The 15064-nt window shown below is 38.9% G+C and overlaps 2 protein-coding genes across 5 annotated transcripts; one reads left to right on the forward strand and one right to left on the reverse strand.

Annotated features, from left to right (window-relative positions):
* Window positions 1-54: 54 nt before the first annotated feature.
* Window positions 55-9825, forward strand: LOC114525269 (eyes absent homolog 2-like). Of its 4 annotated transcripts, none has more exons than XM_028546500.1 (16): window positions 55-231; window positions 358-469; window positions 1522-1582; window positions 1750-1820; window positions 1910-2475; window positions 2556-2942; window positions 6152-6472; window positions 6750-7036; window positions 7241-7414; window positions 7595-7653; window positions 7753-7901; window positions 8006-8120; window positions 8217-8338; window positions 8691-8791; window positions 9002-9086; window positions 9158-9825. In XM_028546500.1, the coding sequence occupies exons 3-15, from the start codon at window positions 1532-1534 to the stop codon at window positions 9080-9082; spliced, it is 2484 nt and encodes an 827-aa protein (XP_028402301.1). In that variant the 5' UTR covers window positions 55-231; window positions 358-469; window positions 1522-1531; the 3' UTR covers window positions 9083-9086; window positions 9158-9825. The 4 variants fall into 4 exon arrangements, with proteins under 4 accessions (XP_028402301.1, XP_028402304.1, XP_028402302.1 ...); XM_028546503.1 differs by having other exon boundaries at window positions 1530-1582; XM_028546501.1 differs by lacking the exon at window positions 358-469.
* Window positions 9826-9902: 77 nt separating this feature from the next.
* Window positions 9903-13953, reverse strand: LOC114525345 (metabotropic glutamate receptor 3-like). Its single transcript, XM_028546604.1, has 5 exons — window positions 13290-13953; window positions 12044-12733; window positions 10560-11748; window positions 10182-10239; window positions 9903-10009 (listed from the first exon to the last, which is right to left on the reverse strand). The coding sequence occupies exons 1-5, from the start codon at window positions 13951-13953 to the stop codon at window positions 9971-9973; spliced, it is 2640 nt and encodes an 879-aa protein (XP_028402405.1). The 3' UTR covers window positions 9903-9970.
* Between the last annotated feature and the right edge of the window lie 1111 nt (window positions 13954-15064).

Consider the following 15064-nt stretch of genomic DNA (forward strand, 5'->3'; position numbering starts at 1 on the left):
TCACTTTAATAGCTCACCAGCGAACTGTCACGTTTGATGAATTAAGCTGCGCTGTGATTGGTTCATTTCCGTATCTCGAATTCCACACGAGAACCGCCGGACGTCCCAGAATGCAATGCGTGACTGGGTTGATGGTCGGTCTAAGACGCAAGTTGAAACCAGCTAAATGTAGAATGGTTTCCTATTACACTGGTATTTCTTTCCTGTTTTAACGGACGAAATATAACCTGGGTAAGTAAACAAGTTGACTCTTTCTATTGTATATAATCCGTTGTACTTACACACTTCCAAATGCAGATAGCTCTGTGTCTTATTGCACCGGTATACCGCTAAATTTCCTGCACTTTTTACGCATAGACGCCGAAGACACACGACGCGCTGCATTCCCCATATGGTGGGAAATGTAAACTGATTCTTTCAAACGAAAGGCGAGGTTTTGTTACAACTATATCTACAGCGAGTTATTAATGTAAGTTGAGTCGCGTATTTGTTGTATTCTTGAATGAGACTCAAACTAACTCCTGTTCCGCAATTTTATCTTTCCGGCGCACAGTTTTAATAATAAAATACCTTTGCCCCTTCCAAGGAATATCAGCTCTTTCATATTTTCACTTTAAGTGTGGAATGCGGATTATATTTGCGCTCGATTCGTACAAACGATTTCTGCCGATAGTTTAATATGGAAATCGTTGTAAATATGATACAATTTTCTTGTATATGCGATCCCAAATTATCATAACACCGTCAGACTTCTGTCGTTACACTGTTTATGTAACTTAGGATTGAAAATGATCGCATTTTAGGATCGCGAGGGCTTTGAATTTTGACCTCTCCGTGCCTCTTTCCCTGTTGGATGTTCGCATTTATGCAAAAACCCAAGCTTCCTCCATTTCGAGTTATTTTATCCAAGATTTCAGATGTTATTTTGCATTATTTGTTCTTGATCAACTTTAATTCGTTCTAATTATTTTAATCATACTGACTATTGAAAAGCGGCCATGCAAGTAATTTAATTGTTTCTGATTTGTTTCTTTGTACTGCTATTCTGGGCAGCCTCTGCCTAGCTGTACAGTAATACATGCTTGGTCCTTTTTAACTTTATAAACCAGTCATATGTTTAGAGTTTTTTTTGTTTACTGCCTTGTATATTCTATATACACAAGTCATTTTTTCTGTACAAGTAGATATAATTGGCCCATACCATTCACCCATAGGTATTCCTAAGTTCAAAGTGATTCATCTATTTCATTTGGTTCAATTCACTAGCTGTATTTACTCTCCTTTGATCAGTCAAATCATGTCACATTAGTTAATGAAGGTGCAAGAAATTAGCAACTTTTGATGCATTAAGAAAAACTAGTGGTTAGTTCATTGACTGAAGTTACCTAAGTACCCATAGTAAACGCATGTGGCAAAGTAGTTTCATTAAATTTTGTCATTCATTTGGTTGTTTATTCTAAACTAGAAAGATCTTGGTGGGTAGTTGATGTTGATGTAGTAATTTAAACAAATATTTTTAAGGTAAACAGGTATGGAGGGTGAAGGATCAGAAACCCAGACTGAGGTTGTGGATGGAAAGCCGGTAAGTTTGCAATTCACATCAAACAGAGACAGTGTTATTTAGGTATTAGTGGTTTGCATAAAATGACAGTGTTGGTTTTCTTTATTCCACAACACTCCCTCTATGTCAGACAGACACTCAGCTCTTTACATGGCATATTAGATAATACTGCAGTGTAATTTTAACAGGCAAAAAGACAGAAGATTGACAAAACTGGCAAGTCTAATCCAGTGACAGATAATGGAGTTAAAAAAGATGGGTAGGTCATTCAGCCTTACCAACCTTTTTTTAAAATTTTGTATTGGAGTAGTCATCACAGTTCTGTTTATATCCTTCTTTTATTTCTAGGGAAAACAAAGACGCAGATATTTTCACAGAAACTATCGGTGCAGGAACAGATATAGACAATGTAAGCCAGGTAGAACTGTGCCAATCTGTAACGAAGGCAACCACGAAAGAAATGATGACAAATGAACCACCTGGGGCACAACCAGCTCCAGTGGAACAGCAAAGTGCTGAGACAACTCCTGCTGAAACATTGCCAGCAAGTGGAACACTTGCAAATTCCGCAGAAACTCCATCAGGCATCGAGAAGTCACAAGATGAGGCCAAGTCAGAGGTGAACTGGGAAGGAGTTGATGGTGGGGAATGTTCACTACCTGCCGTGACTAATGTCACATTGACAAATCTTACCGAATTTGCTCCTCAAGATCCCAGTGCAACACCAGTTAACCTCGAGAACTGTGTCTATGGGTTGGCCCCGGCAGCTGTTATGACAAGCCTGGCAAATCAACAGCTCAGACCTATTGCAAACCAGTTTGGTGCAAACACCACAACACTGTTTGCTGCCGGCAATTACCCTCATATTATAACCACACCCTCTCAAGCTGGTCTGCAGGGCTTTGCTACAGCAGGTATGCGTATCTGACGTCCTTAAGAGTTAGAATTTCCACCTCGGGTCCTTCACATCACTTAACCTTGTGTTTGTTTTCAGGTGCTACGTTATCAGCTGTTCCAGCAGGTGTTCTCTATGCCCAGACCGGACCACAGCCGTCGCCTGTGGCAGGATTCTCGCTTGTTACCCAACCAATACACTACCAAACTGCCACTTTAAATGCGGCTGTCAAAACCTCAACAGGAGAACAGCCTTCGGCAACAGAACAAGTGACATCAGATCAACAACAGCAAGCACAACAACAGTCGCAGCCTCAACAACAACAACAAGCAACGCAACAGCAGGTTGACGGAAGTGAGATTCAAACGGTTCAAAATATTGCATTTGCAGCCAGTAACACATTCACTCCTGGGAGTTATGCAGGCGTGTTACCCTCAGCACAAGCATATGGAAATGCATATTTGGCCCAACAGCCTGGAGTTTCAGGTAAGAAACTAAACTAATAATCATATTGCCAAATTACTGGAAAATTACCAAAATCGCTCTACTCTTAAAATAAAAGGTAATTAAGTGACTAATTTTGGAACTAATTAGGATATCTAAATAACTGGAGTCTAATATCACTCTACTCTATTAAATTAAAAATAACAGGTAATTACGAGACTAATTTAGAAACATCTTTGACCTTAACCTTTTTCTTATAGAATTAAAGTAATTCTGAAAAATGTTGGCATATTAATACAATTTATTCTGTTTAAACAATAATTATCATTATAAATGATATAACTATCAGCTGATAAAGGATTCCAGATGTTTTTCATGGCTGCAATTTTTCTCCTTTATTTACTTATTGCTAAACGTAATTTTATGCAAGGCAGCACAGGTCAGTCAGTGATATGTTTCCTTTGAAGGGCTACAGACATAATTACAAAACACCTACGTAATAATAGCACTGAGTTTTAACGGAAATTTTGATCAGAAGCATTGATTGTGCCTACCGAATGAAGGTGATAGGAAATAATCGTCGCTAGTAATGCTAATTTATATATTTTAAATATCACATGACGTTATTTACGACGACACCTAACCTTCAGCGACAATAATAACACAGCAATCGATTGAGCTTATACTTTGTCATGAAGTCAAATCGATCATATCATTTCAAAGAATCGACCCTCCGTGGTTTTGGTGTAAAACTGTATGGGGAAATAATTATTGCGTGTGAAAGCTAAATAATAAAAACATGCTGTGGGTATATTTTATTATCCACGGTGAGAGTAATCGCAATCAGTCCGTGGACTGCGCTCCGGCAGCAGATCCAAAAATTCCCTGAGACCTGTGTATATACAAAACATGGAACATGTTATCTTAATGAAAAACATTTATTACCAAACATTGCTCGAATTTGAGCTTGTACCCAGGACCGTCGTTGGATACATTAATTCGGGGATGAGAGGGATATATATTCATAATAATATCCATGTTCGTACGACCTTGGAAACAATAGCTAACAAAAAAAATCATGCATGCAGTCGGGCATAAGACGAATATATGAATATGCACCCCCCGAATTAAGCTGCTAGCGAAGGCTCTGCTCGTACTTGGGATAATAAAGATGAACTAGGTGGATATCCAAGCAGGTTTCGAATCATGACGTTGTTTTGAAAATTAAACAAAGCTTTGCAACAAGGGTTCTTGCGCGCGAAGGAGGGTGGTCTGTTGCATAAAAGAGCTAAAAATATCAAACTACAAAATGTTGTTTTATGTGAAAGCAGGAAGCAGGAAAGATTTCAAATATGTTACGTTTATATGTGGGATGAATGCCAGTGAAAAATGTCGCATCCTTGTTACATGTGATACGACACGTGACTCTACAGGCCGTGGTGTGATTGTGCAACCGTTTGCACGAAGATATCAGACATGCATTTTCTTTTAACGTAGTTTCCTCCCCGTACGAATAGCGCAAAGTTGATTTCGGTAACTTGACATTCCTCGAATAAGACTGCTCATATCTGAAGGTTTCAAGAATGGAAATAATGATTTGTAATTTTAGCCTTTCCTGTTTTACAAGTTAAGTTATATTATGTCTGCTGCGGGCTATATTGACTTCATACTCGGAATATAAACTAGACATTAAAGAAATAAACATGAACGCGATCAGCACTGTGATTGAACGTTATCTGGACTTTCAGTCGTAAAATCATGACATTTTAGCCACAACGTTTTCTTAGAAAAATGCTTTGTAGAGATATATTATGCACTACTTTTACTCACAGAATTATATTCACGTAGAACTGGTTGATTCAGTAAGTCATCAAAAAAGCCTATATAAAATGATTTTATATTTTATTACTTGTATTATAAACGCGTCACCAATGCCACTTGCTATACGTGGAGATTGGGCCACTCCGATTTTATTAGCCTGTACGCCCATCGCTTGATTTATTAATGGATAAATTAACAAAAATAGACACCAGATGGTTACATAATCTATTATAATCCCGATCTTACCGCAGGCAGCATAGAAAATACTATGAGGCTGACCAGGTGCAAACATCATTGTTTTGTATTTTATTGACGTTGTTTGTTTTCATTTACGCACAGTTAAGGTTCCTTGTTTTATCAATTTTGACATCCTCTCTTGACTTTTGCTCCTCTCCTGCGAGCCTTCGATCAATCTTGGCTGTTATTTAATTGAAGCGAAAATAAGGCTTGAGAGAATCATTATATACAGATCGCCTCTGAAGCACGACACTGTAAATCGTTGTAAGCTGCATGTTCTCGGGAAAAAGTAAGGATGTACCAAACTCATTCTTGGAATGAGAATCAACGTAAGGTGTCGGGTATGTGGGACAAAAATATAACATGGAAGTAATTTAATCTACAGTTCCTTGATCCATATATTGAGTATTTTTTATATCTTTATAATTTGCAGTATCTGTAGCAGTATATATATCATAATCATTCATATCTAAATCTCGAATTACACTGCTGAATATCGCTATATTTAGGCCAGTAAATAATCTTAAGTTGTTGGGAATTTGCATTGCGAGTGTTGATATGTATTTCTTATTAGCTTTTTGTTTGAGAAGATGGAATTGCTTATTGTTTAAGAAGTAATCTGATTTACAGTACAATTAAGATACGTTGAAAAAATCTAATCATTTACGTCGCGTAATGAAAACGCATGCACAATTATGAATAATCATCGATTCCCTCATTTCACAGCAACTTATAGACTTAGTCGCATAGCGAGTTGATATGCCTAATTTTTGAAGTTTAATTTATCTGGCATTCAGTAAGTTGCTTGCGTTGGGAAAAAAAAGCTCTGATTTCAACCCCTGCCTGTGACGGCTCTCGCGCATGCCAATATTCTCGTGAATGTTAACCTCGTTTTAGTGACAAACGTAGTCATTGCTGTCGTCATGCTGTATGACGTTTGCCGCCATTTTTTTCAATAACATCGACATAGGTCCACATTGGGGTTGACCCTGAAAATGACCTCAAAATGTATATGTTGCGCAACAGCAGCGCCAGATGAAGATTATTTTTGTGTCTATAATACCCCAGTAATATCACCAGAAAAAACATTGTGCATTTGACCTTAGCTTAATTAAAACGAATATTTACTGCCCCTCTCCTCACCCCCCGGGGGTCTTGTACGAAACCTTGCTCTAATTACTGTAATCATTTAGGACAAACAACGTACGTCACCTACCCCTCCACAAGTGGCGAAACACAACCTACGACCAATGGTACTCTGAATACAGTTCAGCCAAACGGTCAGGCATTATACCAATACAACCCTGCTGCATTTGGTCGTGGTCAGCCGCCGACGTATCCCTACAGTTTCATCAGCAATCCTGGGACATATGCAGCGCGAGCCTACGTCCCAGTCCCTGGGACAGCGTCAGCGAGTATCGGGCATGCCACGAGTTATCAAATGACACAGCTGTCGAATGTCATAACACAGAATAATGCTGCAGTAATTGGTCTGCCGGATGGCCTTAATGGAGGTCAGTTGATGTTTCCTGCTTGAGATCTTTTTTGAAGTGCACCTTGACGAATTTGAAAACGGTTTGGGAGTTGCAAAACCGTTGACATGATTGATACGTCTTTAAAAAATATAAAGCCTGTAAAGTTTGAAAACGGAGTGTTAACTTTTGAAACGGTGCCAAAATTCTATCTAAAACTTGATTAGAGAAAACAGATATTGAAACTTTGCTGGATTCGAATGAAAAAAGTGAAAATCCATTTTTCATTGTACTGATCCACGCTATGTCACGTTGCTAGGTAACATTCAGTACGCAGGGCAGATGACGTCAGCCGTTGCGCAGCCGCAGTCACCGTCGACCGTTAAAACGGAAATGAACCCCGGCGTTCTTGTGCAAAACTCTACCGCTGGTCATGTTCAGGTCGTCGATTCGTCTCAAATTGTGACGTCCGCGAGTGATGGTAACCATAGCAACAGCAATAGCAATAGGTCACGTGGTCGTGCGGGTCGTGGCAGGGGGAAAAGTTCGGGTCGAGGAAGACGGTCGACTTCGGGACCTGGGCCTGAAATTGATCATAATATTGAGGTAGATCATTTTTACCATTCCAAATAAACTTGAACTAATCATAATAATGTTCTTTACGGCAATGTGGAATACAGGGATAATTTTTTCCCTGCGAAGGCAAGAAATTGTAAACATTTATGTAAATAAAACGTTGTTTCATGTACTGATTCTGCAACGTAAAGTTCACATAATTGACGAACTCTGTACGGCAATTTTGTGTTTTAGAGAATATTCATATGGGACCTCGATGAGACAATAATTCTGTTTCATTCTCTACTCACTGGTTCCTACGCTGGAAAGTACGGGAAGGATGCTCCATCAACTGTCTCCATTGGATTACGAATGGAAGAAATGATTTTTAGTCTGTCCGATACGCACTTGTTCTTCCACGATCTTGAGGTTTGTTCCCCCTTGTAAGAGGAGGAATCACTTTGAATTATTGTTATATATGACCAGACAGAATCGTGTATTTAGAGTTAACTACGATTTAACTCGCCAAAATCTAGTCAAAGTTTTACACTATCCGCCCACAGTAAATGCGATGTGTGTTAAGAAATTTGCTGCGTCTATTAATTTTAGGACTGTGACCAAGTCCATATCGATGACGTGGCCGCCGATGACAATGGCATTGATCTTAGGTACGTGTGAACTCTATCTATGTATACCTCAAGCCAATACTCACCCCAAACGTTCGGCTATTTTATCAAGTGAACTCGTTTGTGCGCACTTCTCTTTAGCACATACAATTTTGAAAACGATGGTTTCCACTCCTCCGCGAATATGTGCCTGAATCAAAACATGCGCGGAGGGGACTGGACGAAGAAACTGGCGTATCGTTATCGGAGAATTAAAGAGATATATAATAGTTATCGCAATAATGTTGGAGGTAGGAATGTAGTGAACTCTTTAGAGGGACAATGATAACACGTTGGTAAAAATATACTACATTGGACGCCTAGAGAAATGCATTGTAACTCATCTTTAATCTAGGTCTTCTTGGCCCAACTAAAAGGGAAACTTGGTTACAGCTCAGAATGGAAATGGAAGCGCTTACAGACTCCTGGTTGACACTTGCTTTGAAAGCTCTTACTTTAGTTCACTCCAGGTACTGTAAGTCCTCCTTATTATCATTGCCATCAGACATATTACTAAGCGAGGCAAATCTAGTTTGAAGTAAATTGAAACAACGCTTTTTCTTCAGGTCGAATTGTTTGAATCTACTCGTGACCACAACTCAACTCGTGCCAGCCCTGGCAAAATGTCTGCTCTATGGTTTGGGAGGAATATTTCCCATCGAGAACACATACAGTGCAGCGAAAGTCGGTGGGTAACAGCCAGTGAACTCTAATAAACCTGGAACGCTAAGCGTAATAGTTGGTTGAAGCCAAAAATTGGAGCAAGAAACTGATTTTTTGACGTGTTTCAATTTTTATAAAAACTAGCAAATGATTGTATTTCGCATAGTTCTAGATAATTCTAGATAGTTCTAGATAGTTCTAGACATTCCTAGATAATTACTCTCCACGTCAGTCTGAAACGTTCAAAAACTACCTTCTTCAAATTTGGCTTCAAAGATGGCGGCCAAGTTAGCGTTCCAGGTTTTATTACAGTTCACCGGTAACAACTTGTTACGATAATCTTCGAGGTGTTTTTATACGCGATGTCGTATCTTCAGGCAAAGAGTCTTGTTTTGAAAGAATTGCGAATCGTTTTGGTCGAAAATGTACTTACATTGTTGTGGGAGATGGTCGCGATGAAGAAGTCGCAAGTAAACAGGTACTACGCATGCGTACTGACCAATACTAACGTAATCTAATAAATACATACCATTGATACATACATACTAACGAGTAGCTCCATCCAGTTGTTTTGAGTTCAGTGGAAATCATCATCAATGTTATATATAGAGCCTGCACATAACAACGGTTCATTTGAAGCCGATGTTTTATGAATTTTCCTTTAACAATAATATTCTCTTTCGTGTAGATGAATTTTCCCTTTTGGAGAGTATCCAGTCATCAAGATCTCATAAATCTCCACCACGCGTTAGACCTGGGCCATTTATAACGAGGTTTCACGCTGCGTTTTCGATTCATACCCTTTTAACTTTCATGAGAATAACTTCTATAATTCATCATTTAGACGTGCGACAGGTGATGGTTGCTACCAGCATACATCAAGTATACGAATTGATCATACCGCAGAAAGATTCTTTCTGTGTAAATTTCATCACTCGATTGGGACAACGTCGGTCCATGACACTTGAACTCGTAGAGATCAGTTCGACGTTGAGTTTTCGATATAAAGCGTTCGTCAAAATGGCTACCCAACTAGCTTGATAAAACAGTTGTTTTGTGTGGGGGGTTTTATGGGGAAAACTGTAGACATATCGTTTCAAACATTGGGTATACCACGGAATACTCCAATCACCCCCCCCCCCTTTGCCTGTGTCACGGCTAGGCTGTTTTAACAATTTGACAAGACGAAAACAAGCTCTTTTATTCAAATTAAAAATTTGCTTTCGTAGAATTGTGAAAAGTATTGTCGAATGCATGGGTTTTATGAAATCCTAACACTGGATCTGATCCTATAATCGATATGTTTTCATAATTCATTCTCAATTGTATTACCGCCTACTGTATACTGTTCATTCTTCTTGCGTACGAAACTTTTCTATTTTGTAAAGAGACGTATATTGTTTAAATAGAAATTATTTTCATATATAATTGATTAAAATAGATCTATTGAAACTAATCATGTACATATATACTCGTATATATAGCTGTGAAAATATATTTAGATTGGATAATACTTGACGTCTGGTTGGTAAGTTCCTTTGTTAAACAGCTTCGACACAGTTCAAGCATTGGGTACAGATAGTTTCATGACCAAGCTCTTAACTAACTAGTATGGAGTGTGAAAGTCCTCAGTGAATATTGCATTATAAATGGCTACTTATTTTATCCTAACCACGTTCATGGTAGAACATTCAACCTTTAAAAAGAAAGAATAATTTTAGGATTCTATACACAGCTGTGCTTCGTTTTTCTAAAGATATGCATGCACGGCTTTATGTGTGAATATGTAATGTAGACTGTAGTAATGGTCTATTGGCGTGAAGATGTAATTCAAACCATAGATGATATCTGTAAATAAACCTTCATACCTTAGTATCGCACTCTGCAAATTCATTCCGGTCGCTTGCTGGAAATTGATGACGAGACCTAACAAAACAATATTATTGCTACTAAACTTCGTACCAACATGTTTTTTCTCAAACCCCGGTCAACTTTTGCCCAAGGCAAATTTTGATTAAACTTTCAACGCAATTTCTGCACAGGGCCAACCAGGAAAAGATGCAAAGGGAAAAAATGCTCGAGTCTTGTATCTTTATTTCTCATTGTCTCTGCATGTTCAGTAGGAAAAATATGTTCAAAATGAGTGTAGATTCCTAACATTTCTCTGCCTAAACGTTTCTTATGTAACACAACCCTGTGTCTGAAACTACGTTGTAAGTGCCAGCGATACCTGCGATAGTTCGTACCTGCGGTGTTCTCTTGCTCTCGTGACGTCAATTTCCGTCCCTACGGTCATCGTATGAGCATTTTGTTCCGGTTTCATCAAAATAATATAAATCTTTGGCGCAAAGAAACATGTGATGATAATGAATCCCACGAGAGGGTGGTGCATCATCTCTATCACCACTCCATAATTGCTTGAAAATTCCGAGTTGAAAAAAAAAACCACGCCGAATGCCACCATCGATACGCATGCACCGTACATTGCAAAAGCGATATGTTTAGCTTCGTTGAAGTTTCTTGGGATGTTTTTCGTCTTGTAACCGTAATACGTACAAGCTGCGAGAAGTACTATATTGTATAAATGTGAGAGGAACATCTGTCGTTCCGAAATCAAACATACATGAACGATTTTTTCTGCTGAAGGGTACGTCATCTTGTCTTCAGGAAACTCTAGGGAGATCAATGCTGAGAGTAGTATTAACTGGAATGCGATTAACCCCAGCGAGACTAAGATTTGTGATTTAGGTCTGATCAACGATGGTTGTGCTGTGATAACTCGGTTTGGGTTGAATATACGATACGTGCGATTGTTCTTCACGACGATGGCGACAAAACAGACGGTAAACGGTAAACTGCCCAGAACAAATTGCCAAAAGCACTTGACAGGAGATGGATTCGAAATTGCGACGAAAGGAAACACGAAAGCTAAAAGAACTCCTATTAAAAGCAAAGTAGAAAGTTCCCGACCTGAGGCCTTCACCACTGGCGTATTCCAGTGCTTCATAAAATTCCCAAACACAAATAAAACGGCCACAATACCAATGGAACTTACAACCATCGGTAATATCACGACAGAAGACGGTACAAGCTTTCCGTCCACCGACAAATATGTCGGGATTATTTCCACACACGACTTGCGTTCGTGGTCTGGTTTTTCTCCTTTTGGACACTTTTGACAGCCCGTCTCATTCACGGCGTACGAGCCTGGTTCACAGTCTTCGCACTCCCAACACTGGCGCGGTTTTTTTGACGTCTTGCGATATTGGTTCGCAGTACAGAATGTTTCGCAGGATGATTTTAAAGGTCGGAAACCTGCTTTCCATTCTAAATCATCAAACTGCAGACTTTCCTCAAATCCTTTCCAATGGCCAATCTTGGAATATTCGTATTTCTTGCCGCCCACTTTACCACTGTAGTATATGTTGTAAACACCTAGTTAATTTTACAAGTAAATCAGGAAACTTAGTTAAATGAGTGTGTCTACTGAGGAGACCTGTATTAGAACCACGGCATTTGATGGGACTAAAACTGTCTGCTGAATGCATTTCCTTTTTGAAGCTGTTTTAGCGAAAGGGTGGATTGTCAGTTGGGGTTAACGATGAGAGATTGGCACGCTCGCCAACTTTGATCTTAATCTCCAGACTCTGGCTTGGGAAATTGGGTACAAGATGGAACAAAGCAAATAAAAATTGGAAAAACTGGAGATAAAGAAAAAGAAATGACCTACCCATTACATCGCCTTCCTTTGAAAAATTCACGAGGTTTCCTGAAGGACTCCAAAACACCTCATCACGAAGCACTTTTAATAACTCGTTTCCAGTCATTTTCTTGAGCGATTTACACTCTTCACTTCGATTTCTTTGACACGTCGTTGAGAACATGGTTAGAGCATGCGCAAATGCATATACCGCGTCCACAACGAGCGGAACACTCTGGGTAAAATTTTCAACTTGATCTGAGTAATCTGTATCGGATAGGGTCTGGTTCGGGTTGCATTTCGTCTTGTTTAATTTTTGTCTTTGGTCATCAAAACTACAGTTCATAAAACTTTCGAAAAAATCCTTGAACCAAGGATTGCGCTTGTTTTTTTCAACTGATAAGTTCAAAAAGTACTCCGTAAAACCGTCCACTTGACCTGTGGGCAGATTGAAAAATATCACTTGCTGTGTAATTTGCCGAACTTTATTCAACTCTTCATAGATTGCTGACGCGAGTGCATCTGAGCACACGAACAACAGTGATCTGTTGCCAGCAGCCTTCTGGATCATGTTGAGGATCGGTTCCAATGCATTATCCACACCAAACAAAATTATAACGGTCGCTTCTGTTTTCGATAGAACGTCGACAACAATTTTTTTGTATTTGTTTTTGTCGTACGTTTGTTGTACTTCTTTAATTTCATTTGCGAAGTATATTCCTAAAATAGCATGGAAACATGGCTAGGAAACATTCTTTCTCGATTTGTAAACCTTCAAGAAACATGCATATGGCTATAGGAAATAATCTTTCCTTGTTTGTTTACCTTCAGGAGACAAGACCGCTGAGAAACAATGTTTCCTTATATACATGCATATCTATACCTTCATGAAACATGGCTATAGGAAACATTCTTTCTCGATTTGTAAACCTTCAAGAAACATGCAGGAATAGTAAACAATCTTTCCTGCTTTGTTTACCTTCAGGAGACAAGACCGCTGAGAAACAATGTCTCCTTACATCCATATCTACCTTCATGAAACATGGCTAGGAAACAATGTTTACGTTTTCTGGTTTGTCCACCTTCATGAAACATGGCTAGGTAACCGGCAATATTTCCTGGTTTATCCACCTTCAGGAAACATGGCTAGGGAGCTATGTTTCATGTGAACTTTCAGAAACATGGCTATCGATAGAATGCTAACAACATCAGATGCTGAGCAAATAACCCACACCAAAGCGACGGTGAATCACTGTAAATAAGGTTAAAAGATTACCTCTTTTTTCGCCCTCTTCTTTTAGACCCTTATACCCAGTTTGCCCGTACGTCTCGTCAGAATACAATACGGAAACATAGGTCCAGTTGAAAAGCACCAGAAGGTCTATAATGGCGGGGATTTGAAACATGTCTGAGGTGGCGGTTCGCGAAAAATACTCGTATTTCTTTTTATCACTCAACACCGGGCTGGTTGCAGAGTAACTAATAAGAGGAATCTCGAAGAGATTTAGAAATGGGGTAATGTGCACTGCCTCGCTACTATATCCAGGTCCTATTACCCCGACCACTTGTCTCTCGTTTTCCGTACAATGTTCCTCGGTGTTCCAGTGTTTCCCAAGAACAAATTCTTTCACAGCGCTATTGAGAGCCGAGGTGGCATCACCGCAGGTATCAAATGCCTTCACACCCAACGTGACGTTTGGTAGGAGCGTCTCGTTCGCATTTATTTGATCGACGGCAAACAGAAAGGCTTCTATCTCTTGTATAGCACGTAGACTGTTAAACACCGAACAAGTACCGTCTTCACCGGGAAAATGAATTGGGAAAAGTCCACCCAGTGTCACGTTCCCTTTTATTGTCGTTTGAAGCGCTTCTTCCTTTGAAAAGTTGTGTCCGATGAGGCAAAAACCCACCAGCGTCAAGAACTGAAGCCTAGAAGCCATTTTTAGACGAGTCTGTCTCTGCTTATTCAAAGAAAATAAAAAAAACAATTACGATATATTTGTATTTAATAAAATATGTCATAAGAGCATACGGCAGGTCGACAAAGACAAAGTTTATCAAATTTTTTTGTTATTGTCGAACCTAATTACTCTGCTTTAATCGTAGATGTGATTTTGCTGGATGTTATGATAAAAAGCCTGATATTTTACGTTCGGAAAATCCGACAGGGTCGACGTTATTCACAGCGCAACTTCCTCACGTGTCCGACCTCATTACAATACGACTAAGACAGCCGCACTCAAAAACCTCGAGCATTTTCTCGTTTGAAAAACAAGTCGAAAAGCGTGACATTGATAGAGTGGGGCTTGAATTATTAATCTCAAACCTGCATTATACCGAGTCAGTCCGATTGCTATTACAAGGTATTTAACTATACTACTTTAGCGGGTTAATTTTTCTATCGTTGCATAGCAGACGCAGACGGCATTCTTTTCACCACACTCAGCATGTAACCAATTACACAAAGATATATATATATATATATATATATATTATATGTATATATATTCACTACGCACGAAAAACCAGTTTTGCTGAAACTTATGAAGAAATGTTTGGTAATGGATTAAAATAACCAAATCATAATTTATACAGTTTCAAAATCATCCTATATGAGTGCATCTGTTTATAGTCGCGTTTCTCAGTAACGCTATATTATTATTATATCTGTTTTTTTTCGTTTCATCATTAAAATATTCTCTCCTCTAACTGCCTGTCATTAAATTCTCTTTCAGGCCTTTAGAAAGAGCGTCGCGTGTGTCCTTTATTCTCGGCGCGATTTCCTTTTCTCATTGTGCGTGTTTAATAAGAATGTCACAACATATCACCTCTCCTCATATCATCGCTCAAAATTCCATAAAATTATCATTATATTTTCTATTAGCATATATGTGGAGTATTGTTGTTCGGTTTGATGTTTGAAATCTAGTTTATTCCTTTGTAAAAAATGGCTAGCTTCCTCATACAACATCACTAATCAGAACTATAGATGTCTAGCAATTATACCATCGTATCTTTCCATCTATATCAATAACGGCTGCAGATTGAAGA

Source organism: Dendronephthya gigantea, unplaced genomic scaffold, assembly GCF_004324835.1.
Source record: "Dendronephthya gigantea isolate DGI-Jeju-01 unplaced genomic scaffold, DenGig_1.0 000034F, whole genome shotgun sequence".
NCBI lineage: Eukaryota > Metazoa > Cnidaria > Anthozoa > Malacalcyonacea > Nephtheidae > Dendronephthya > Dendronephthya gigantea.

Bases quoted from the DNA above. Each gene is read 5' to 3' on its own strand.
- LOC114525269 (XM_028546500.1), top strand. From the start codon at position 1,532: ATGGAGGGTGAAGGATCAGAAACCCAGACTGAGGTTGTGGATGGAAAG. The intron at 1,821-1,909 runs GTAGGTCATTCA...TTTTATTTCTAG, and splicing joins AATGGAGTTAAAAAAGATGG to GGAAAACAAAGACGCAGATA. The intron at 6,473-6,749 runs GTCAGTTGATGT...TCACGTTGCTAG, and splicing joins GCCGGATGGCCTTAATGGAG to GTAACATTCAGTACGCAGGG.
- LOC114525345 (XM_028546604.1), bottom strand. From the start codon at position 13,953: ATGGCTTCTAGGCTTCAGTTCTTGACGCTGGTGGGTTTTTGCCTCATC. The intron at 11,749-12,043 runs GTAGGTCATTTC...AAAATTAACTAG, and splicing joins AAAGGAAGGCGATGTAATGG to GTGTTTACAACATATACTAC. The intron at 10,010-10,181 runs GTATGAAGGTTT...TTCTTTTTAAAG, and splicing joins TTGCAGAGTGCGATACTAAG to GTTGAATGTTCTACCATGAA.